The 26,582-nt window shown below is 41.6% G+C and overlaps 1 protein-coding gene across 1 annotated transcript in view; it reads right to left on the reverse strand.

Moving 5' to 3' along the window:
- Positions 1 to 25,169, reverse strand: part of AGBL1 (AGBL carboxypeptidase 1) — a 336,673-nt gene extending 311,504 nt beyond the window's left edge. The window contains exons 1-5 of the mRNA XM_063314373.1: positions 25,119 to 25,169; positions 24,898 to 24,961; positions 23,553 to 23,699; positions 21,591 to 21,722; positions 19,151 to 19,244 (exon numbers count right to left, since the gene is read on the reverse strand). Coding sequence (XP_063170443.1) covers positions 19,151 to 19,244; positions 21,591 to 21,722; positions 23,553 to 23,699; positions 24,898 to 24,961; positions 25,119 to 25,169 — 488 coding nt within the window. The remainder of the gene's footprint in view (positions 1 to 19,150; positions 19,245 to 21,590; positions 21,723 to 23,552; positions 23,700 to 24,897; positions 24,962 to 25,118) is intronic.
- Between the last annotated feature and the right edge of the window lie 1,413 nt (positions 25,170 to 26,582).

The following is a 26,582-nucleotide window of genomic DNA, read 5'->3' on the forward strand; positions in this document are numbered from 1 at the left end:
AAACCCGAACTGTTGCCTTCACCACAATGAATTAAGTCTTACTGATGGTATTTCAGTATTGCATGAAATCTCAGCAGCTAAAAGTAAGTTTAACAAAATAATGCAGCAGTTATAAGAGTGCAGCTTCAGGATCCACATGTGAAGATGCAACTGTCTGATATCACACCAAGCAGGATGTTGGTATGTACTAGTGCTTTTTCCTCCAAGTGGCTTCAATTATCCAAGTTCATAGAGAGATTTTCTAGTTTTGCTCCTTTATTTCCTTCTTAACGAAATGTCCTGGGAACTTAATATGGGGCTTTCTACACACAAAGGTTAATCTGTAAGATAGAGTCTCCTTCAAGCCAAGCTTGACTCCAAGTGACATACTGATATTTTTCTTGGCAGCAATATTGTCCTGGTTTGTCACTGCCATCTTCTGAGTATTTTTCCTCTGCTTCTCAGCCCATTCTACAACTCTAGAATTCCCTGGTGGGCTCCAGCCATGTATTCACCAGGTCTGACCCCCAACTTAGCTTTTGAAAATCAGCCAAGGACAGGTAGATGTTGCTACCTAGCTGCTCCTTAAAAATTAAAATTCAAAATCCCATTCCAATGATTTGGAAAAGCCCCATAAGATTTCATTTCACCACCTGTAGGTGGAGAAGAAGAATGCAGACACGTCTGATGCCAACCAGGTTTCTCTCATGCAACAAATTCTACTGTTTAGATGAGGGAATCTTCAGCAAAGGATCGTTACCTTGTCGTGGTGCTGGAGCTTGAGCACCTCAATGATGCCATGAGCTAAACCGTGAAGGGCCACCCAAGACGGGAAGGTCATGACAGAGAGGTCAGACCAAATGCGATCCCTGGGGAAGGTAATGGCAACCCACCCCAGTATTCTTGCCGTGAAAACTAAATGGATCAGTACAACCAGAGATATGTCGGTATACCATCGGAAGATGAGACCCCCAGGTCGGAAGATGGTCAAAATGCTACTGGGGAGGAACAGAGGATGAGCTCAACTAGCCCCAGACGTGATGACACAGCTAGCTCAAAGCCGAAAGGACGGCTAGCGGCCGACGGTGCTGGTGGTGAACGGCGAATCCGATGTTCTAAGGATCAACACACCATTGGAACCTGGAATGTAAGATCTATGAGCCAGGGCAAATTGGATGTGGTTATTGGTGAGATGTCAAGATTAAAGATAGACATCCTGGGCGTCAGTGAACTGAAATGGACTGGAATGGGCCACTTCACATCAAATGACCACCAGATCTACTACTGTGGACAAGAGGACCACAGAAGAAATGGAGTAGCCTTCATAATTAATAGTAAAGTGGCTAAAGCAGTGCTTGGATACAACCCAAAAAACGACAGAATGATCTCAATTCGAATTCAGGGCAAGCCATCTAACATCACAGTGATCCAAATATACGCCCCAACCACAAATGCTGAAGAAGCTGAAGTAGAGCAGTTCTATGAGGATCTGCAGCACCTACTGGACAACACGCCTAAAAGAGATGTTATTTTCATCACGGGAGACTGGAATGCTAAGGTGGGCAGTCAAATGACACCTCGAATTACAGGTAAGTATGGCCTGGGAGAACAAAATGAAGCAGGACATAGGCTGATAGAATTTTGCCAAGACAACTCACTCTGCATAACAAACACTCTCTTCCAACAACCTAAGAGACGGCTTTATACATCGACCTCACCAGATGGACAACACCGAAATCAGATTGATTACATCCTTTGCAGCCAAAGGTGGCGGACATCTGTACAGTCGGTAAAAACAAGGCCTGGAGCTGACTGTAGTTCAGATCACGAACTTCTTATTGCACAATTTAGGATCAGACTCAAGAGATTACGGAAGACCCACAGATCAGCTAGATATGAGCTCACTAATATTCCTAAGGAATATGCAGTGGAGGTGAGGAATCGATTTAAGGGACTGGACTTAGTAGATAGGGTCCCGGAAGAATTATGGACAGAAGTTGGCAGCATTGTTCAGGAGGCGGCAACAAAATACATCCCAAAGAAAGAGAAAACCAAGAAGGCAAAATGGCTGTCTGCTGAGACACTAGAAGTAGCCCAAGAAAGAAGGAAAGCAAAAGGCAACAGTGATAGGGGGAGATATGCCCAATTAAATGCAAAATTCCAGAGGTTAGCCAGAAGAGATAAGGAATTATTTTTAAACAAGCAATGCGCGGAAGTGGAAGATGACAATAGAATAGGAAGGACAAGAGACCTCTTCCAGAAAATTAGAAACATTGGAGGTAAATTCCAGGCAAAAATGAGTATGATCAAAAACAAAGATGGCAAGGACCTAACAGAAGAAGAAGAGATCAAGAAAAGGTGGCAAGAATATACAGAAGACCTGTATAGGAAGGATAACAATATCGGGGATAGCTTTGACGGTGTGGTCAGTGAGCTAGAGCCAGACATCCTGAAGAGTGAGGTTGAGTGGGCCTTAAGAAGCATTGCTAATAACAAGGCAGCAGGAGACGACGGCATCCCAGCTGAACTGTTCAAAATCTTGCAAGATGATGCTGTCAAGGTAATGCATGCTATATGCCAGCAAATTTGGAAAACACAAGAATGGCCATCAGATTGGAAAAAATCAACTTATATCCCCATACCAAAAAAGGGAAACACTAAAGAATGTTCAAACTATCGAACAGTGGCACTCATTTCACATGCCAGTAAGGTAATGCTCAAGATCCTGCAAGGTAGACTTCAGCAATTCATGGAGCGAGAATTGCCAGATGTACAAGCTGGGTTTAGAAAAGGCAGAGGAACTAGAGACCAAATTGCCAATATCCGCTGGATAATGGAAAAAGCCAGGGAGTTTCAGAAAAACATCTATTTCTGTTTTATTGACTATTCTAAAGCCTTTGACTGTGTGGACCATAACAAATTGTGGCAAGTTCTTAGTGGTATGGGGATACCAAGTCATCTTGTCTGCCTCCTGAAGAATCTGTATAACGACCAAGTAGCAACAGTAAGAACAGACCACGGAACAACGGACTGGTTTAAGATTGGGAAAGGAGTACGGCAGGGCTGTATACTCTCACCCTACCTATTCAACTTGTATGCAGAACACATCATGCGACAAGCTGGGCTTGAGGAATCCAAGGCTGGAGTTAAAATCTCTGGAAGAAACATTAACAATCTCAGATATGCAGATGATACCACTTTGATGGCTGAAAGCGAAGAGGAACTGAGGAGCCTTATGATGAAGGTGAAAGAAGAAAGTGCAAAAGCTGGCTTGCAGCTAAACCTCAAAAAAACCAAGATTATGGCAACCAGCTTGATTGATAACTGGCAAATAGAAGGAGAAAATGTAGAAGCAGTGAAAGACTTTGTATTCCTAGGTGCAAAGATTACTGCAGATGCTGACTGCAGTCAGGAAATCAGAAGACGCTTAATCCTTGGGAGAAGAGCAATGACAAATCTCGATAAAATAGTTAAGAGCAGAGACATCACACTGACAACAAAGGCCCGCATAGTTAAAGCAATGGTGTTCCCTGTAGTAACATATGGCTGTGAGAGCTGGACCATAAGGAAGGCTGAGCGAAGGAAGATCGATGCTTTTGAACTGTGGTGTTGGAGGAAAATTCTGAGAGTGCCTTGGACTGCAAGAAGATCCAACCAGTCCATCCTCCAGGAAATAAAGCCAGACTGCTCACTTGAGGGAATGATATTAAAGGCAAAACTGAAATACTTTGGCCACATAATGAGAAGACAGGACACCCTGGAGAAGATGCTGATGCTAGGGAGAGTGGAAGGCAAAAGGAAGAGGGGCCGACCAAGGGCAAGATGGATGGATGATATTCTAGAGGTGACGGACCCGTCCCTGGGGGAGCTGGGGGTGTTGACGACCGACAGGAAGCTCTGGCGTGGGCTGGTCCATGAAGTCACGAAGAGTCGGAAGCGACTAAACGAATAAACAACAAGATGAGGGAATAAATTCTGCAAGTATTTCTTACAAAGAAATATCTTCATCAGTCAGAATTATCCAATATGCAAAATAGGGCTTTTGTATATTCCTGGCGTAAGAATCAGAGTACCTTACTGCGACATTTTGACCCAAAGGAAGATTCTGTCTTGAATTAAGACCTACCCCATTGTACCCTGGCTTTGGAACCTTGACCTCTTCTACAGGCTTCTGTATTCTCCAGACAGTGCATACCTTTAAGGCCCTTTGCAGATAAAAGATATTCTCATCAAAAGAGAACCTAATGCAAAGTGTTCTCAGGCCATTGCTTGCTGATGTACAAGAGATAAGAAACCTCATTTTTAGGCTTATCTATGAGGAGAAAACATGCAGCAAAATTAATTTGAAAACAGATGAATGAATGGGGAGAGCTGGGGACAAATGAAAAAAAGAGAGATCAGCTTACATAGCAAGATAAGAAATTGGAGATTATTTCATGAATAATGAATCCCTGGTCAAAGGAGTGGATAGATGACAGTGGAAAGGACCACCAGAAGACCACAAGGCAGACTCAAATATCAGTTTTTGTTGAGGGCAGGGGAGTAAGATGAAAAAATGGTTCTCTCCTTCCAGGGGCTTAAAGGGCCTGACATCAGTCGCATCTCATCCATTAGGGCAGGAGGTAGAGAGTGAGGGGGGCAATGGACTCTTGGGGAGAAACTGCCATGGCACCTTCCCCAGCACCATAGTAGAGTGCAAAAAGCAGCATGCCAGGAGATTTACCAGGGAGAATGCCAATAGCCATGATTGCCTAATTCTAGCTGTTTGGGCATCTGTGGAGCCTCCAGCACTAAAGCTGGCTACCGGTAATGGCAGCTGTGATCCATTCTCTCTGGAGCACAGCAGCTGGGAGAAGATAGTTGTGCCAACTGATTTTGTGGGATGAAAGGTGTGGAGTGATGCAGTTTATTGCTTTGAGCATCACCTGGTGGAAAGGCAGGTACAAAGTTGGCAAGTGTTTCTCAGCAGTAGGTTGAAGAATTTGCAAGCTAAAGACCACAACTCTGCAGGCGGTACATTTGGTATTTGAACTGCACTCCTTTTTCTTGTCCTATCCAATCCATGTCATTTAGTCTTTAGTTCCAATTGGAACATCTGGCCAAAGGTTGTCTGCAATTGCCTTCGCTTACCCAGGGTCCAGAATGGGGCCGTTTCAGCTGAAGCCCCCACCCCCACTCCGGAGGGTACGACTTTTAAAAGATTGGTTAGCACTTTATTGTTGTCATTATTTTGCAAGGTTTCTCAGTTATTTTTACACTATCCTGCCTGTAAGTTATTTTATAGGCCTTAGTTTACTGCATTTTGATTTTATAAGCTTGCACTCAGCTGACATTGCGATATTGCAAACTGCCTTAAAAAGCCCAAAGAAATCTTTATTTTACTTAAACAAATCTATCCAGATTACACATTTGGGGAGCATCCTTTGGCAAAGCATTTTTGCTCTGGCTTCCTTTTGGGTCTGCCTTTTAGAGTGTCTCTTCCATACCAGCAAAGATTTCAGCTTCTGCCTGGAGCCAATCCAAAGAAAACTCAGCTCTAACATTTTGTTGATAGATCTCTGCCTCGGCGCTGCCTTGATAACAGCCCAAGAGGTATGAGTGATGTGAAGAGCCTTGACAAGCTTATCACAGCAGGAACCTGCATATTGCTTCTGTCACTAGTTGGCCATCCCTTACCTAAAGTATTACATTTGGCCTTGGGTATAGCCCTGGAGATGCCAAGGATTCCAGAAGAGACTTGGATAAATCTTTTACTTTGGAAAATCACACAAGATATGTTTATATGTATAGTTCCTGCTTATTGAGGACACATAGCTTCTTCAGCTGACCAGTTGCCTTTGGAAGAAGCCCACAACTCATGCAAATTTAGACCACAGATGTTTCTCTTTCTCAAATCAAAGTCTCTCACTTTTACTTTGCAGTGCCAGAATCAGTCTACAGAAGCTGCTAGGGTTTCCACCAAGCATGTCCTGGTACCCGCCTCCTTTGTCTCCAGCTCATTAGCCCTGTCTGTTTCCAAAAACCCACCCAAAATCATCTATTCTCCCTCTATATCCTGCCCTTCTAATTCTCCTATTCCTCTTTGCTTTTGCTACTTCACTGTTCCAGCATCAGTAACACAAAATTTGGCAGGGTAATCATGTCAACTCTAAGAAGCATTTCTATGAAATAAGGCTTTATTGCTTATTGCAAGTTGAACAGGTTGTTCAAGGAGAGAGATGATGCAGACACAAAAACAGAGATGCATCAGGAAGTATGTAAATGAAAGTACTTCCATCTTCATAGCTCAGGCAGGAAACTCACTAACTCTACTGTAAGTTAAAATAGACTTAATATACCTTAAAAAATTTTTAAAAAGGAAACCCTCACTCCATCTCACACACATACAAGCACAGAACCAGAAACAAAATCTGAAACTCCCAGCCAACCTTGTTAATGAATACATATCATAACACATAGCAGCTGTCAGCCTCCCTAAAATATATTAACTGCAATCCACAGCCATCAAAAGTACTTAGCTCTTGTGGGAATCCATTAGCGTTTGCATCCACAGAGGATGGGTAAGGGGGCAAGTGACAGAACATGCATTAGGTCATCATACAAACAACAGAAATTATGTACTTTCATCAGACGCAAAATGATGCAAGTATGTGATTGGTGTCATTCGTGCAATGACGTCATGACACGAACATCATTTTTTGACATTGTGGATTCTACCAGATGCCTTTGGCTATTAGCTATATTTTTCCAGCCAGGATTCCAGACAACTCACATTAAGACTTCAGGTGTGGGACTAACCTAATTACACTAGGAAAGAGATTAATCTGATATCAACCCCACCAAGCATATAAAACAAGCTGCACAATCTATAGACCCCAACCCATCCCTCCCAATTTGCCAGCAAACTTTACTTTTGAACATAACAGAAGGAAAAAAATAACTCAACACATTGTAAATAATTGTAAATAAATGTGTGAATTTAAAATTTATTTATTTATTTTAATTTAAATCATTTTAGCTTCATCCTGCTTCATTCAATTTTTTGGCCTAACTGGCCACTTTTTCAGAGACTACTCAAAAGCCACATGCTGTCCTCATCTTGAAAAAGGTTGCAAACCTCTGGTATCAAGAAAATGGGAAAGTCTTAAGTGGGAAATGTACACACCTTGAAACACCTACTTGTTGGCAGGCTGTCTCTGTACACAATCTTTCTTCTTCAAGAAAGCAGATCCCTTCCAATTTTGTTTTAAAAGCAGAATATTCTGTTCTAAACCCCACATGTAGGATTGGAAAGGAGACTTGCAAATCTGCCAGTAACTAGCCAAGTATGCTTAATTTTTAAAACTTGGTTTTTGCTGGGATCTATGCATGGTACATTTATGATCCCTTTCCAGCAGTATTAGTTGCTGCTTTCTAAGTAAAACTTAGCACAGTTAAAGACTTGCATGGTTCAGGACCTGGATATCTTTGAGACTGTCTTCTGAGTTAAAACTGCCCATTTGGTGACACCTAAAGGAGAAAACATACTGAGGGTCCCAAATCTGAGGGAATGCTATCTACAAGGACTCTGTGAAAAGGTGAAAGGTCCCCTGTGCAAGCACAGAGTCATGTCTGACCCTTTGGGGGGACGCTGCTTTCATGATGTTTCCTTGGCAGACTATAGCAGGGTGGTTTGCCACTGCCTTTTCCAGTCATCGCCTTCCCCAGAAAGCTGGGTACTCATTTTACCAACCTCGGAAGGATGGAAGGCTGAGTCAACCTGAGCCAGCTACCTGAGAATCCAGCTTCTGCTGGGATCAAACTCAGGTTGTGGGGAGAGTTTCAGTTGCAATACTGCCACCTACCACTCTGTGCCATATGAGGCTCTACAAGGGACCCTAAGCCCAAGCTTTATAATCTCTGGATCTCTGCCACCAGCTCTTTGGATCATCCCCACCCCCATATTGTACTTTCAAAGAGCTATAAAAACACGGTTCTTCAGAGAGGCATTTAGGGATGCTTGAAGATTCTGCTGCTTCAAGTGTGACTCATTAGGGCCTTATTGTTGTTTATGATATTGACTTTTTATGCTTTTATTTGAAAACTGCTCAGAATCTTTATAAATGGAACAGGCAGGCAGGCAGGAAGAACCACCAGCAAGCAGGAATTAATGTTCGCTTGCCTCCCACTTTATCTCCAAAGCTTTTTAAATATATCAAATGGTCTCTGCAGAATATTTCTCAAAACAGACCAGCAATGTTGTCTGTTGCCAAAGAACAAATTGGTGCATTGGTGCACTGAATTCATTTCTCATGTTCAAAATATAGGCTAGCATGGAGGAAAGAAACATGGGTGCTATTTAAATCAAGCACAGCTGAACAATCAGAAAGCAGGGTTGCATTCAAGTACCAGGTGGAATCCATGGGTGGCAACATTTCAAAGCTTGAGCCAACCATGTTGCCATAAAAACTATTAGCACATGCTTGTCCTGTTTCTCTCTTGCCCTTATTTCCCGACACATCTTGCCTGTTACTTCCCCTCTCTCAACCTCAGCACTTCCATCCATCTGAAGAGCCACATTCAAGAGTTTCCTTGCATGCCTGAGGAATGAGTCCCCTAGCTTTTGGAACCAACAGGCACATCTGGAATGTTAAAGCATGCTACAGAAGGTCTTCCCACTCAAAGGACACCCAGTTTCCAGAAGACAAATGGAGGTGGTGGTTAGCTCCTCCTCTCTAGCATCCCAGAATGCTTTCCACCAAACCAACATACTTTTACCTGGGGCAGGGGGAGTGAATCCATCTCAAAAAACAAGCAGCAGTTTGCAACTATTCACCACTTTTACCTACTATGAATGTTTCTGAAAGTGGGACCCAGAAATATTATTGGAAAGGTAAATGTAAAGACTCCTCCATGTAATATTCTTGGTAGCAATACAGAAATAGCTTGCTCTTTTTCCAAAATATTTTTTCAACTTTCCAGTCTAGCCTCCAGCTCTGGGATTTCTTGACAGTCTGGTCTCCAAGGGCAAACTAACTCTGATCTCCTTTAACGTCCTTGGAATCAGCCACGGTCAGATGGGTACTGCCACCTGCTGTGATTCCATTTACATAATAGTTTGAAAGTATAAGGAGAGAGATCCTGTGGCACTTCCAAAATTTATTTTCCTATTTTTGGTTTTCCCTCCTGCCACAAATGCCCTTCTATCAAAGTGACCCTTGGCCTCCTTCCCTGTTACACTTACTAAGGTGTTCAGCAAAGATGGATAGGGACATATGAGCTTATGTCAGCCCTGTCTAAGATAGCCTCTGTTGCTTTGATTCATGGAGGAACAAGAACTGCTGAAATCCTTTGAGAGTAAGCAGAAATGACAGTAACCTATGCTTATCATAAATTATCAAGGAAGCTAAGTGTTAAGCATAGGGACTGTTCAGTGTTTGGGATCTGAAAGCAAAAAAGCACACGGGGTCAAGCACATCACACTTGTCTATAACTCATTAAAGCAGCTGGGTCTTCCTCTCCCAGGGTGACACAGTTCCAATGTGATCCTGGGGAAAAGCATAATTGGCTCAAGGACTTGCAGACTGGTGCTATGTGCATGCGTTATGCACCCTGAAGCACCTTTATACCTTTACATTCAAAGCAGTGCACAGCCCTATTAAGCAGTCCTAGGATCACAAGTTCTTGTCACTCACTCCCCTTATCAAATTTGAGAAGGCCTTCCAACTAGATTGACAGTTCTTTGAAGGATTACATCAGTGAGTTTTATTCATTAATGATAATGTAGCACATACTATTAAAGGTTGCAGAAAAGACTTCACATATCAGATCCAAGATCAGAAAGGATAGAAGTCCCATTTCTGATGAAGAATCAATTGGCATTCTTCCCAAACAAGGTCATCTGGGGCAGTTGGTGAACTTCCATCTAAATAACTCAAGAGTTGGCACTAAGTGAAATAAATAGCAAAAATAGCAACATGTATTGTGTTACTACATGCTAGTCAGCTTAGTAAATAGTTGAAATCCCAATGATTAAAGGAACTGATTCTCAAAATGACCTTTTAGCAAAGACAAATAAGCTGCATGGGATAGGAGATAGGCAACTAGGAGAAAGGGTGAGTTGCCAGTACTATTTCCTTGGTGGTTAAGTAGGTCACGCCAGTCCTCAAGAAGAGATAGCTCATTCTGTCCTTCCAACAGGAAGAGGAATTACTGTAGACCTTGAGTCCAAAATGTGGAATTTTCTTTCATTCATTCATTCATTCAACAAATTTATATGGCTGCCCAACTCACACATGGTGACTCTGGGTGGCTTACAGAATTAAAATCCACAATACAAAACTCCATCAACCCCCCCACCCCCTGCAGCAGCTACAAACACAATCAAATCATCCACTTGATCAGCTCTGTATCATCCTGGGGTCCCCAGGCCTGCTGACAGAACCTGAATTTGACAGAACAGAATTTGACATGGGTAGAAGTCTAAAAAAGCTGAGCCAAGTAGTATCTAGTCAGAACTTGAATGGCAGCTCAACACCAGTGTTGTAGGCTAAATCTGAGAAGTCAACAAGCATCTTAGAAGAGCACAATGACTTCTGCACTGTTGCTAAAATATCACACGGATGTGTCCATGAAGTCATCAGGAGTCAAGTGAACTTGACTCAAGAAAAGAATTACTTTATATGTGTAGCAAAGAGGAGGTGTGCATCTGGAAGTGATTGTGTTAGATTTTGAATGCCAGGTTCAATCCTGTCATGACTAACGTTTAGGCCACTCACATTTCTTACAGTAGCCTACCTTCAGTGTTGTTGTGAAAACAATTCAGTGGCTACTTGAGAACTTCTTGCAGACTTTATTATGCATTCCAAGCAATCTGTTCTATTTCTGAGCTGAGCTGGTAACCAAGAAATGTCTCCAAACATTCCACTGAAATCAACCTTCTTGTAGCTTAACTGTGCTAATTCTAGTCCTACGCTTGTCTTTTAATCAAGGGAACAATGAAAAAAAGGTCCCCCCATTAAAAATCCCTGCACCATTTCCTATCAGACATGGCAAGGTTTTGGATTAGCCATGACAAAGGAGTCAGAGGCAAGGCACTTAGAGCCAGCAGGCAAGCTGGGTTTGCTATTGATTGTAGTCTTCCCATCAGACATAACTTGCCTCAGTTCCCTTTCCCTGCTGTCTTTAAAAAAATAAGACAGAACTGCCCCAAACTAGTCTTTTGAGACCACATGTCTACCAAAAGGGAGATATTTATCAATGAAGACACGTAATTTGTTCTTGTTTGCTAGACTGTTAACACTGCAATGAAAGGAGCAGGAGAGCAAGAATGTGGAGAGAAGGGAGGAAATTATTATTTGATTGCCATTAGTCTTAAACTGATTTTTTAAAAAATTAGTAAAATTGTTGAGTGATAGCAAAATCATATATTTAATCAGAAGTGATTCTCATTTCATTTCATAGCATTTCCTTCCTAGTAATTGGCTTAAAATATCACTCTTCCACTGTGATTCTTATTCCACAATGCATGTACTGTACGCAATCCAACCAACAATAACCTTCCATTGAAATCTATGGAATATTAGTGCAGCAATCCTCAGCACTTTTCTTCTAGTTGAAGCCCCACAGAAGGCAACAGGGCTTCCATCTGAATAAGCATAAATTGTACAATAAATTCCTTAACTCTATCTAGAATGGAACTACATATTTGCAAGTCAACATCCTTCCATGAGAAAGAAAGCAACAGCCCACTGGACCAGGCCAACAGCTCACCTAAGCCAATGTTCTGTGTATTAGTAGTCAGTAGCCAGAATCTTACCCATATGGATTGCAGAAGGTTTGCCCCCTTCTACTGCCTGTCACAGATGACATTTAAGTGATGCTGCCCTTCAGGAAGTAGCATATCAATGCAGTGATCAAGACTGTTAGCCATTGATGGACTGATCCTCCATAAATTTGTTCAGTCCCCTTTTAAAGCTGCCCATGGCTGCTGTCACCATATGTGGTGGCTGTGACTCTCATGGTTTGAATATGCACTGAAAGACCTTCTTCTATCACTCCCCAGTCTCCATTTAACATAAAGGATGGTATCACATAGTAACTGCCTATGAACAGAAAAAGACCTCCCCTCTCAATTTTTTTTCAGTCCACTCTCCATTTTATACACCTCCACTCTATTCTTCCCTCCTTATTGGCATTCTTGTGAAGCTAAATAACCCCAAACATTGCAGCTGTTCATTTCAGAGAATTCTAATCATCTGGTCACGCTTTTCTCACCATTAAGCGTGCTTCAAACCAAGATACATGAAGTTGCATCCCAGAGTTTGCAATGAGCACTCCTAAATTAAGTTTGGCATTAACACAGCTTGCCACTAGAACATTTTCTCTAGCACTGTTGGGAGTGTTCTTGGGAAGCACCTGAAGCAGCTAAGCGTATCCTGTCATCTCCTAGCTGCACTGATGCATGTCCCATTCTCTGCATATCTGCTTCTCTGGAGTTATAATGTGCTTCGCTAGTTAATCTTTCTGCAGCAATCCAGCAGAAAAGACAGAAAATAGGGCAAACAGGATTAGCTTGCTCAGTTAACTGTAACTAGGATGTATCAATCGTTTTTCCAATAGCTGCCCTGTCTGAGGCTGTATGCTTTGGGAGCCAAGCAGATCCTGAGCTTTGTAGAATACCCTTGCTTTCCCTTGTCTTTCCCAAATATCCCAGCTCTTAAAAGAAAGAACACATAAACAGACATTTCCTTAGAAAGCTTCAGATGCCAAGGGCACAAATTTTGTTGTTGTTGTTGTTCAGTCATTAACTTGTGTCCAACTCTTCGTGACCCCACGGACCAGAGCACGCCAGGCCCTCCTGTCCTCCACTGTCTCCTGGAGTTTACTCAGATTCATGTTCATCGCATCGGTAGGCATTGCTTATTGAACTGGCTGCTGCTAAGCTTTAAATACTGCATGGGTATCTTAAGCCAGTTGTTCCATCAGGTGGCCATGCAGTTTCTAGTTAAAACAAGAAGAAAATGCAACTTTGATTTTTGAATTATGGATAGTCAATATTCTTCCAATAAGGAACTGTGGTTTGAAAACACACACACATAGATCTTCCATAGTGATTGCTGAGACACTTGAGTCATCTTGATGTTAACATTTGTCCCCCAAACCACACCCACTGAGACTAGACCACTTCAGAGGAAATTCTGACTTCTAACCACACCATCTTTACTTCCCCATAATCCCCTAGGTTCCATATAGATTCTAAGGGAAGGGAGTGGCAGACAGTTTTGGATATAAAGAATGCTGAATTACATTAAGTCACCGTGTGATTTGTTTAGTTTGGGATTAGCATGTTATGGGAACCAATGGTATCTGTTTTGACAAATCACAGCATTTTGCTCTAATAGAAATCTATGCTGCATTCTTCTTACATCCTTAGCAATAACTTAATTTTTTTTAAATTTTTTTAACCCACCTTTATTATTTTTACAAATAACTCAAGGCAAGGAACAGACCTATTACTTCTTCCTCCCCCTATTTTCCCCACAACAACAACCCTGCGAGGTGAGTTGGGCTGAGAGAGTGACTGGCCCAAAATCACCCAGCCAGCTTTCATGCCTAAGGTGGGACTAGAACTCACAGTCTCCTGGTTTCTAGCCTGGCACCTTAACCACTAGACTAGACCAGGCTGGCTCTCTATGTTCTACAAGTTTGGATTCAGGTTTCTACAGGAAACAGAAGAAGAATCAAGTGATACCACATGTATCATGACATCATACAAATGGCAGAAATTACATAGTTGTGTGTCATTTACAGTATGCAATGGTGTCATAGTGCATGTGATGCCTCTGAGTATAAACAAGGTGCACTTAGGAGTACAACCAACACAGATAAGGCCTTTCTTCAACATGCATTGCTAATACATGCATTTGCCTGCCATGTGAATGGGATTTTTGCTATTTTATTTTCGTACTTAAACTTACATTTCTGAAAACTCCAAGCAGTTTAGAAAGTTTCAGTGAAACGGAATTAAAACCAAAACCATTAATAACAATTATAATTCAATCAGATACACATTTGCAGAAGCATGATCTTCACTTGTCCCTAAAGAAGCACGTCTTCACAACTCTTCAAAAACCCATGAAGAAGGGGAAGATTTGGAAATTCAGGGGTAGGCTGCTCCAAAAGGAGCAGGTGGCATCACCAAAAAGATTTCTGTACTCCATTTCAGGGGAGAAACATTTAATTCTTAAACATTCTAGAAGCAAGTCATGAAACTGAAAGAACAAGTTCTAGGAAGGAAACAAAGAACTGACTCAAAGATTTTTATCTTATGCTGATGAATCTGCATATTCATTACATAAATCTACCTGTGCATTAAATTTATCATCATAATAAATATGAAATGCAATGGCAGAAGTGACAGCAGCCAGCATATGTTGGCTCAGTGCCTTTAATGGAAGACAGGAGTCCTAAGGTTCGGGAGGTGTGGGTTTTTTTTTTAATGATTAAGCCAGCACATGATATAAACTAAGAGAAAGCAAATTTGTAAAAGCCCTGGCAAGCCTATTCTAGACTTATCAAACAGTGGAAAGAAAAAAAAAAAAGGAAGATGGATGGGAAGATGATGCGTTCATTAATGTAAATTGTAATGTGAAAAACGATCTTATGACCAGAGATAAGTAATGGGAATATCTTGAATTCTAACACAGGTAATACATGAACTGAAAGCAGATAGAACTGCATTACTATACAGTGCTAAAATCTTTTGTTACAGTGAGTGCTGTCTTTAGGAAAAACTCTGAAACATAAATGTTAATGGCTGAATTTTATTTTACATGCAGCTTTTGTCTAGATGCTCCTTGAGAATGTTCACACACAGAGAGAGAGCCTTTAAAAACCTTTTCTGGGATGCATTTGCTTTCTGAAACAGTCTATTACATGGATCTGCTAGGCTTTTGTATTTACTGAGTTACAGCTTTCCTTTTGATTACAATTGTTGTGCTGATTGCAACACAGCCTTCATTTGTTCTAAAATGTATTTGTCCCTTATGAAAACATCAAATATTCCCATCTAAAAGAGGGGGTGGGGGGAGAGAAGAATCAATAGTCACGCATACAATAACTGCCAAGGCTTCAAAACTAATGTGGATAACAACGGAATACAGAATCCAATCCAATCAGAATTCCAGGCACCACATTTTTGGAAGGACATTGACAAACTGGAGCACATCCAGAGGAAATCAGTCAAGATGACAAGGGGCCTAGAAGGAAAAACTTGAGGAATGATTGGAGGCATTGGGTATGGTTAGCCTGGAAAAGATATGAGAACTGTCTCCAAATATATGAAGTGTTGTCATGTAGAAAACAAAGCAGAACTGTTGCAGATGACAGGACAAAAACCAATGAGTTTAAATCATAAGAAAGTAGATTTTAGTGAGACATCAGGACATTTTCCTAATGGTACGAATTGTTCAATAAGAGCAAAGACTAGTTTAAGAAGTGGTGGACTCTCCTTTGTTGGGGGCATTTAGAATGGATAGTCATCTGTTGGGGATACTACAGCAGTGGATTCTTGCACTGACAAAGGGTTAGAGTGGATTATCTCCAAGGGATCTTTCAATTGTTATATTTGATGGGTCTACAAGCCAGGCATGCCATGTTTTATGAAAGAGCCATGCTTTCATTACATGGTGGAACAGCCCTGGCATGAGAAAACTGGCTATTCAGACAGCTGTCAGGATCCCCAACCTGACAAAGTTCATGAGAGCAATCACTATTCCTGCCATTAGCAGCATTCCACATTTTCATGGATGCAGAGGCAACATAATGCATCTAATTCAGTACTGTCTTGTTTACAGTTTTGTTTAGTTCTTTGTCGCTTCCCGTTACCATCTGCTAATGGGGCCAACAAATTGTTCATTTGCTAACAATGTTAAGTGGGCTCAACAGATGCACTGCTTCCTGCAGCTGTCTCTTCAGCAAGGCTCTAATTTTTGGTGGGAGTAACAGCGTCTTTTCAGCATTTTCAATAACCATAATCATGGGCAAGCTTACGACAAGCTTCTGTTATTTGGGATCCAACATGGTTTAGCAGCCACAGAAAGGGCCTTGTTGAAGCTTAGTGTTGACTATGGGTCACCTGTCTCCCACCCTATCATATCTTGTCATTTTGTTTTGTTTCTGTGAGCTTAAAATGGAATTAATCTCATGAATTAACCCCTAATGCCTTTGTCAAAAGTAACCATGGAAAAGTGTTTTGGGAACACAAGGAAGACAAGACAAGACTTGGAGTGTTTATATTTAGACAACCCAAGTTCTATCTATCTAAGTATCTATCTGCATGCATGCATGCATACAGCTTAGGTAGTTTGGGGTTTTCAATGACAATGGTGACTTTCCAGGTCTTGCTAAACCACAGTATGGCTTGCTTGACCTTTGGCTTAGTATGGGAAGAAAGATTAATGTGTTGAACTGGGACAGAAGAGATTCAGGTTCAAGTCTATCCTTATCCATAGATACTCACAGGATGACCATAGGCTCAGTCTACCTTCTGGGATCACTGTTGTGGAAGGGAGATAACTTGGATGCCTCTTTGAGGTCTTGAGGAAAAGTGGGATATAAATCTAACAACCAAATGCTGCAGTATATGAACTGAAGCCTAGTGGTTTGTAAAGCATAATTTATAGCTTGATCCATTAAGTGCACCAGAACACTATGACTTGTCCAACAAACTACTGGTAAAATAAACTATTGTTCAGTATGATATTAGACAGAGGGTTGAAAAGGCCATAGAGGAGTTTGAAGGAAACAAAGTGGGGCACTTAATGACCATCAAGAACCAGGGTGTTTGCAAAAAAAATGGCTTTGTCGTCACCAACGTTGCAAATGCAGCATGTCAGGACATTCCATCACCATAGAAAGCTATAAGTCATGCCAAACTAAGATTCCCCTTTCTTTGACTTTTCCTAAGCTAGGAAAGACTCAGCCATTGGAACTGTTTGTCCCTTTGGTCACTCGGGCTGCCCTTTCTGTACCTTCTCCAGCTCTTTCCCCATCTCTCCACTTACTCCCTGCCTTGTCAGAACTATGAACGTAGGAGAAGCAGGGGCAGTTTGAGCAGCCTGAAACCTGTGTGCCTCTGGTTGAGAATGTGTGCATGCCTTGTAAATCTCACTCTGAGAACTGGCTTGGAACAGGACTGGAGCAGGCAGCTGCATAGCTAATTTTAGCTTCATGTAAGAGAGCCAGGGCAGGTTTAAGTCTTGGTGGTGGAAGGGAAGGGAAGGGAAGGGAAGGGGGCACTGAGTTCACAGGAAAAGAAATACAGTTTCTATCTGACCCACAAGGCTTTTCAAGTAGATGCAGATGTAAGGCAGCCTTCCTGAGTAGAAGTTTGCCATCTGGTACCTCATAACCTTCCTCCATACCACAGATGGCTAGCTGAGCTGGATTTCTTCCTCCCAAAGTAAATGTATCAGCCCCAGGGTGATATCCCAAGCTCCCTCATTCAGAATCTCCCAACCTATGCCAGGGCCTTATCATTCCAGTAGAAAAATTCTAATGCCCATATTAGGTTCCCTACCATCCTTTTCCCACTTGGGGAAAAGGAGCAGTCAGAATAGTTTCTACAGCTTAGCTTTGTACCTTCTCCTTTCACCAATTTAACTTCTCCTCTCACCAAGGGTCTCTTCAGCTCTGGAAGTCCCCACTTCATTGCTCAAAAATTTACTCAACAGAAAAAGCAAAATAGTTTTAACTACATCTCTTGTGAGAGCCAGTTTGGTATAAAGGCATCAGGCTCGAAACCAGGAGACAGTGAGTTCTGGTCCTGCCTTAGGCACAAAGCCAGCTGGGTGACCTTGATCCAGTCACTCTCTCTCAGCCCTAGGAAGGAGGCAATGGCAAACCACTTCTGAAAAAACTGCCAAGAAAACTGCAGGGACTTGTCCGGGCAGTCTCCGAGAATCAGACATGATTAAACAGATTAAAAAAAAAAAACAAGAGCATCTTGTAGGTCAGATGCTGGTGAAATATACGCTGGTCTGTAACTGTAATAAAGATATTGATTTGATATTAAGTATAGCCAACATATTACTATGGAAATGTATTTATCTGTTGATTATCAACATTTTGTATAGACCCTTTTTCTGTCTTAAATCTGGAGGGATCATTTCTTCTGTTCCAACAACTGCAGCATCCCCAATTTGTTTGTCACCCTCCCTGTCTTAAAAAAACACAACACAGTTGCTTTTTTTATGATTCAGTTTGTAATTTAGCTATCCCGAACTTACAAGTGTTCTGGTGCAGTTCTTGGCAATTATGCCAAAATGAGATACAGAAGGAATATTTAAATAGCTACTTAGAGTATTTACATGTAGTATTTAAACGTATATTTATATAAAGGGACATTTTAAAGAATCACAAGTGAATGCAGAAACAGAACTGAATTTATGGGTTAAAAACAAGTAGCAAATGTCTTCATTTCTATTTTCCATCCAGCAAAGGAAGAGAAGCAAAAATAGGATAAATTCACAAGGCAACATCAGTTCATTTCAACAGTTAACATCCAAATTACTCTAAACATCTAGTATTTTGTATCATATCATTCAAGGGAAAGGTTGCAGCCAAGTGGTAGAGTTTATGCTTTGCATGCAGAAAATCACAGATCCCTAGCACCTCCAAGTACATAAGATAAAAAGATGAGAATTACCCTGCACAAACATCCAAAGAGGGTACCTGGTCCAGCAATCTGTGACCCACAGTAGCCAAGCAAGTTGATTTGGTAGGCTTAGAAGCACAGAGACACATACCCTCTTCCCAACAACTCCACCAGATGTTCTTTAAATTATGCTGCCCATGATTCAGGAGGAAGAATAGATCAGTGTTTCTCAACCTTAGCAACTTTAAGATATGGGGACTTCAACTCCCATGCTGGCTGGGGAATTCTGGGAGCTGAAGTCCCCATATCTTAAAGTTGCTGCAACTGAGAAACACTGTAATAGAGCATCAAGAGCCATGGATATTCTTCCTATATTCTTTTATCCACATAGAGTTTCATGCTTCGACTTGAGTCCAGAAGATAAACTATTACATTTATCCAGACTACCCCAGCTGTAGACAAACACACTGCTGGAAGCTTTCTTCCCAATCTGACATGTCTAAAGGTGGTATTTTATTATGTTTCTCAACCTACCTTGTTGTGATGGTATGCTTCTTGGTATATGGTGTGATAACTTGGAAAAGCAAGTCCATTGCTCCATTAATGCCCAACATAGTTCCTACTGTAACTGCAGTGAATGAAAAATGGGAAAAATAGGCTCAGAACATGGAATCTGGGAAATGATTTCTAGGAGACACAACAGAAGGAGGTTGCCTGCAATTGCCTGCATGCTTTTTGACTCTTCCAAAATCTTCTCTGACAAGTCCTGAGAAATCTCACCAAATGTAAGAAGCATCTCTATTAGTTTAAAGTGCCTATTCACCTCATCCACTGCTCCATCTCTTGAACCATGGACTTTCAAACTGTATTTTAGTTTCCAAAGCTAGCAGAAATATGAAGGTGCAGTATCCAGCCCCAAGACCAAGGACTCAGCACAGATGGTGGTGGCTGTCACTCTAGGGCTAGCAGCGGAGAGATGGGGTGGGCAACACTGACAGGCAAAGTGTCAACTAACTCATGGTCTGTCAAGGATTTTAACACAGAACCATACACCCAGCTCAGTAGACAGTATTGTGGAGCCATAGTGCTTGAAGAGGCCATTTAGGCCCAGGCACTTGCTCAATGCAGGAATCAGATTAAAGCATTCTAGACAGATAGTTGTCTAACTTCCACTTGAACAGATCCAATAAAGGGGAGCCCACCACATCTTTGGATAATTGGTTCCACTCTTGAACTGCCTTTGCTGTCAAGGTGTCCCCCCCCCCCTCTAACATTCAATAGGAATGCTCGTCTAACTTAAATCTATTATTCTGTGTCATGCTCTCTGGAGCAAGGGAGAACACCTCTTTCTATGCGACATCCTTCCAGATATTTAAAGAGTGCTAATATATCCTCCTCAATCATCTTTTCTTAAAGTTATATATACCCTAAATATATGTAAAGTCTCTAGGAATGGTGGAAGGAAGGAAAAGAAGAAAAACAACCAGCAGCAGTGCCAGATTTAGCCTTGGCGAGGCCCTAAGCTGTATAAACTTTGGAGGCCTCTTGTTAAACAGTTACACCAGAAGGTCACCCTTCTCTTTAAAAATGGAATGAAATTCAGAACTATCCATGGGATGAATGAAGGTTTGTTGAACTTCTGGCAGCAAATTCTTTGTAAACTTGCATTTTATATGAGGCAGTGCAAGCAGCATCTCTTCTGTTGCTCCTTCTAAGCTTTTTTTTTTTTTTGCCAAAAACACAGAGCCCATGTAGCTTGCCTTGCAGCCTCTGAATTGTCAGTGAATGATACTGGGTTCTTACCAACATTAATGTACAGTAACTGTCACTCAATTCACCTTCTGTAAATGAAAGCAAGTGCAGGCTTCATCTTGTTTTTAGGGGGAGCTGGGAGGGGGATCGGAAGCACTGACAGTAAGAGCATCAACCAGAGTTGTCTATTCAGTGTTGGTAGAGAGGGCAATAAGATCTCACCACTCTTCCTGAATAACAGGATCACTATCCGTGCAGCACACTACACTTTCCTTGTCAGTCTTCCCCACTTTTTTCAATCAGTACTGGAGAGATCTGTGGTAACCACCATTGCCTGTCCTGAGTCACTAGCCCATCAGCCTGCCCCTGAATTTCCAGATACTAGCTTCTCTTCCTGTTGCACGTGAAAGCAGACCCAAAACAAAAAACAAGCCATGAGGAAAGACTTAGAATGTGCAAGGCAGTGGGAATAAACACGCTTAAATCAAGATGCCTTTCAACTGCCACCTGTTGTACACACCCTTTCAAATACTGCTTATCTCAGAGAGGAGGACTAGGGCATGGGACTTTGGCTGCCTGCCCAGGAAGGCCCAGGGTGTGTGAAGACCACTGGGGTCTTGCATGCCCCCACAGAAAACTTACAGGGCCAGCAGCCAGTAGCACTAAATCTTCAAGGGGAAGATCTAAAATGCTAAGCATGTTAAACTGGGCCAAACCGCTGCTGATACAGTTAGAAGTCTCCATAAGGGAAGTGACAACAAGGTTAGAGAAGGTGAAGGGGAAGAAAAATGAGAGTAGGCAGAAAAGACTGGACACACTTGGAATTGCCAGAGATCCTCCAGCAGAAGTAGATCATGTGTGGCAGTCTGGGCCAGCCCTGACTGGCTGCAGAGAGAAACATAATATTACAGAAAACATGATTGGCAAGAAATAGATGAAGGAAGGAGTGTGCCTGCAGAGATTCCCCTGGTGTCCACAAGGCTCCTTATCCAATTCCATTTTTTATTAATCTAGAATGAACGTTGGGGACAACTTCAACCTTTTGGTGTATGGATAGTTTAGAACTTGCATCTTGGCCACTATTTTGCTTGAGTGTCCATGATATGCTCTCAGAATTCCAAACAACCCCAGTAGCCCATGAAACCTGGCTATCAAATTCGGACTACCAAAATGTGCTTTCTACCAAACGCTGAAGTGCAGTGACCAGAGTGGAAGTAATCACCAGTAGAAGCATAAATCTGCAGTGCCCAGAGACAATGGGTGAGATTCTCATGGCGGTTAAGATTTTTTCGTGCCAAGCTGAGGGTTACATCAACTGCCTCCAGACGTTGTGCTTTTAGTCCAAACTTCTTATCTGGGGAAAAGGAAAAGGGGAAATTAATATGAACTAAGAGACCTTCTACTGCTAATGGAGAGAACAGTTGTCTTGGATATGGGGGAAAAGTCTCTTTCACTGAGATCTTCCAACTTCACATCTTATTCATCCCTTTTTGGCTCCACCTGGAGTTTTGTGTGCTTTGTTTCTCCTACTGACTTCAGTGATGCTAATTTGTGTGGCTTATAATTTCAGGGCAAAATGTTTCCTGCCCATGCATCTAAGCTCATGCAGTTTTATTCCAGGTTTCTAAAAATCCAATGTATGATACACACTGAAGTTAGCCACTTTCTTGCTACATCATCGTTTAAAGGACACAGCATGTCTGAAAGTCAAGCTGACCCTATGCATGTTTATTTAGGAATAAATGTCCCTGAACTCAATAGAACTTACTTCTGAATAGGGATGAATTTGAGGACCAGGTCCAGAGGCCAGTTTTCCCAGTCAGGAATAAACAGTGGGGAAGTAACTCTAAGACTATTCAGTTTTGAGCTGAAGTCTCAATAGATTCTGTACACTGTGCTCATAAAACCTCTGGGAGATGCTGAAAAGGGCTGCTAAAGATCACAAGGATGCATGGATGCCTCTGTTTTAGAAAGTCAACATGGGAATGAAAAAAATACTTGAATCAAGATCCCAGTGCAGTGGGTTGGGGCATTACCTTTTATCATTTCCTTGATTACATTGTTTCCCTGATGCTATCATGAGTGGCAAACAGGGAATTATAGGAGCATACTGTACCTATTTAGGTTGATTGACCTTGACATTAGGTTCCAGCTTTCTTTCATGACAGTTCCATTCAAAACATCACAGTGGCTGAGCCTCTTTCTAGGGAATATACTACATAATGACTGTATGAAACCCTACCATTATTATTCAAAGCCTCAGTAAGTAATTTTGCCACTTATTTTTGTCTGTAATTGGCTAACCATTATATCTGGAGAATGACACAGCCAGTAGATAGCTGACATCTCTTCACAATGTTTGGCATAAAGGCATAGCTCATATTATAGCAGTGTAGTACTGATCCATAAAAAACAGGCTTAGCCACTATATCTGGGTGTTTGCAATCTGGGGGCCTCCTTGACTCACAGCTCCTGCTTCAACAGCAAATGGAAGCTGTGGCCTGAGGGGCCTTTGTGCAGTTACATCAGGTACACCAATTCTAGCCAATCTTGCATCAAGAGGTATTGTGCACAGCCATTCATGTCCCTGTCACCTCAAGGTTGGTCTATCACAACTCACTGTACATGGGGCCACTCTTGAAGACCATTCAGAAACTTCAGCTGGTGTAGCATGCAATGACCTGGGTATTTAGGGACATATCTAGATTCATCCCTGTGACACCACAAGTGCAAAAGCTACATTGGCTGCCAGGCTGCTTCCAGATGTAATTCAAATTATTGGTTGGCAGCTTTAAAGCCCTACTGTACAAGGCTGGATATTTTGGAGACCATCTGCTACAGGCGGAGACTGTCTATCCAGTAAGAGCTGGGAAGGCAGCTTGTTAAACGTCCCTTCTCCATGGGAATGAAAGAGTCCCCACAGTCAAGCCTTCTCAAAAATAACTCCCCATCTGTGAATCAATTTGCCCCCTGATATCCACAGTACCTCATCCTTGTTGAGCCATGAAGACATGGCTCTTCAGGAAAGCATCTATGGACAATGAGGATTGATCTACCTCTTTTCGATGGCACACGCGGGGATGTTTGTGATTTAGAAGATGATGATTAATGTTATTGTTGCTTGATGAAAGCCACGCTGAACCATTTGGAATTGAACAGCATATAAGCTCTTGTCAATAAATACCTTTACAGCCTATTTTGACCAGCAAGCGCAACAGAGGTAACAAGATGTCATAGTCTGGTATGGAAGTTCGTGCCGCATTCACCAATGCCTGCAAAAGGGCTTCACTACCCCCTTTGCTAATAGTGTACTGGACTCTCCTGTTTGTCCCTGGGGAAAGGAAAGGACAGTTATAAAAGCTATTCCAGATACCCAGCATGTAGATTTTAAGCAGCTCAGGTCTGCTTTGCACACCGATATGTGCAATTTTTTCATACCCAGTTGAATATGCCATTTGCACATCAGGTAAGAAAGGTATTCAGTGCAGGAATTGTCTAACCTGACTCTGACTTATTGCCCTACAGATGACTTTGACTTCAGTTTTTAGGATTCCACAATGGCTTTGGGGCTTGTTATCTGGAAATTCTAGAAACTGAAATCCAAGATCTCCTGACATAGCAGGTTGGGGAGGCTGATATATTCCAAAGGAGAAGGTACAGCAGTGGTCAGAAGCTAGCTAGCTAGCATTATCTGTCTGTCTGTCTGTCTATCAGTGGTGCCTTCAAGTCATTTTTTTGACTCCTGCCAACTGCCTGGACAAGTCCCTGCAGTTTTCATGGCAAGGTTTTTCAGAAGTGGTTTGCCATTGCCTCTTCCTAGGGCTGAGGGAGAGTGACTGGCTCAAGGTCACCCAGATGGCTTTGTACCTCAGGTGGGGCTAGAACCCATGGTCTCCCGATGTCTAGCCTGATGCTTTAACCACTACACCAAACTGGCTCAGAAGCTTGGATTGCAAATAAGACAATCCAACCAAGTATTCTGCCAATTTAGGGGACGGATGTTTTTCAGCACATGCAGCATTCGGGGCTGTGATCAGGGTGGAAAAAGTAGCTGAGTACATAACTCCCTTTGTGCAATTTTCCTTCACATTCTAAACCGAATTAGGAACCTTCGGCAGTTCCTTTCAAGTGGCTGCTGTTCTGTTGCAAAGCAACCCTCTAGTTCAGATGTCCCCCTGCATCCATTTTAATTTGTGGATCAGACAAAATTCACAGAGGATAAAGTTTCTTGATGATCATTAAATATGATACTTAAAATAAAATCCCATGATCTTCTTCTGAAGATCTTAATGAATATAAGGGATGAGTGGGAAAAGGTGTTCTTTTCGCTACTGAACCAATTTAATGTAAATAAAGCATTCCATATTACATGGAATATGTATATGAATATTACAAGTAGGGGTAGAAAACTACTAATCCAGAGTCTAATATTATCCAGTTGTATTACTGGAGATTGGTACATTGGGACCTCTCCAAAACAAGATTTCCCATCTTAAATCCTACAATAGAACATTCAGTTTTTCACTTACCAACTGAAAGAAGATTTGTGAGAATACTCAGGGTACTCAGAATCACATCTTTGTCATGGGAACTCTGCAATATAAACACAATCCTTCATAAACTTCACTTTGCTTTTACAAGATATTGTCCTCTTTTATAAAAAGGAATCTTGCTCATTAAAGCGTTTTAGGCACTCTAGGGGTGAAATGGGCTTGACAAGAGCTCCACAGAGAACAGACCAATTGTCTACGTCTGCATAAACACATGCTGTACGAGGTCCATTGTTCAAACTTGTGATCATGTTGCAATTATGAATCCTTTGAGCTATTGTTGCTCTGAACATTTGGAAGCGGTAAGTTCAGCAAGCGATCAAATATACAAAAACACAACCTGAGGCACCTTTAAGATAAATTTAAGGCAAATGTATTTATTACAGCATAAGCTTTCAAGAAATAGAGTCTACCTGTTGGAGAAATGAGTTATTTTAAGTTAGTAGGTATAGACAGATGAGGTACAAAGTACATAAGCAATAAGATAAGCAGTGGGAAAAATGCAAATAATTGCATAAAAGTTTAAGCATAGATAAAATAGTTACTTTGAATATACATGAAACTGTTATGATAACACAAATACCCTGACACTGGAGAATTAATGATAATATCCATAAGAGAATTTTGCTAACTCACAATGTAATTTGTTGGGATGTGACTTATCTTGTCATTTGAAACCAGCTATACTGGTTTGTATCACAGATTCCAGAAAGCTAAATAGTGTCAGACCTGTAAGTATTCGGATGGGGATCATCTGGGAAGTCCAGAACTGTATAAAACACTGACCACAGAAAATCACTTCTGAATCATGTCAAGAAAACTGCATGAATAAACTCAAACTTGACTTGAAACTGACTTTATTTTCTGTCATGGCTTACAGCTTAGCATGTAGTACAAACTTAGCCAATTTTGGTTTGTTCAATAAGGCATGATCATATAAATCATAGCTTAGCACAACATGTGAATCAGAGAATGGGAAAGAAAAGCAGTAGAGGCTCAGAATTAACTTTGATGTTCCCCAAGAAAAATCATGGATTAAAAATCTATTTATAATAAACAGAAGTGCTGCTTTCCATGTCATCCAGAGACTTTCAAACTAGCTCTCCCAAGGCTGGTGTTAAATGCCAGGTGAAAAGTTTAACCAAGCTTACATAAGGCCAGTTTGGAAGGCGTATCTCTCCATTTCCCTTGGGCAACATGCTTGAGCCTTGATAAACTAATCAGCAGCTCTGAAAAAAAAATAACCTTGTGTCACCATGGTTTGTGTTAACAGCTTAGCAACAAGCAAACCGATTGACACAACATAAACAACTCTGTAAGGGGACTATAAATCAATTAAGATTTGATTGCTGACACCTAACCATGACATTTATCTACCAAGAGAGAAAAGGTTTACATTATACTAGTACTCTGGGACATATGAACTGATCTGTCCTCTAATTGCCATCTTCGGTTGAGCTTTGGGCAATTCATCACCAAAGGCCTCATTCCAATCAACCTGGATCTTGGAAGAAAGGACACTCCAACTCAGGTCAATCATGAAGATCTCCCTGATAATCCCAAAATGAGATTATCTGCTTATAAAGTGTCAAACCACTTCAGAATCAGTTTTCCTAACCTGCTCATCTTCCAGATCTATGAATTTCAACCCCCAAAAGTTCCCA

The sequence above is a fragment of the Candoia aspera genome, chromosome 13, assembly GCF_035149785.1.
Source record: "Candoia aspera isolate rCanAsp1 chromosome 13, rCanAsp1.hap2, whole genome shotgun sequence".
In the NCBI taxonomy this organism is placed as follows: domain Eukaryota; kingdom Metazoa; phylum Chordata; class Lepidosauria; order Squamata; family Boidae; genus Candoia; species Candoia aspera.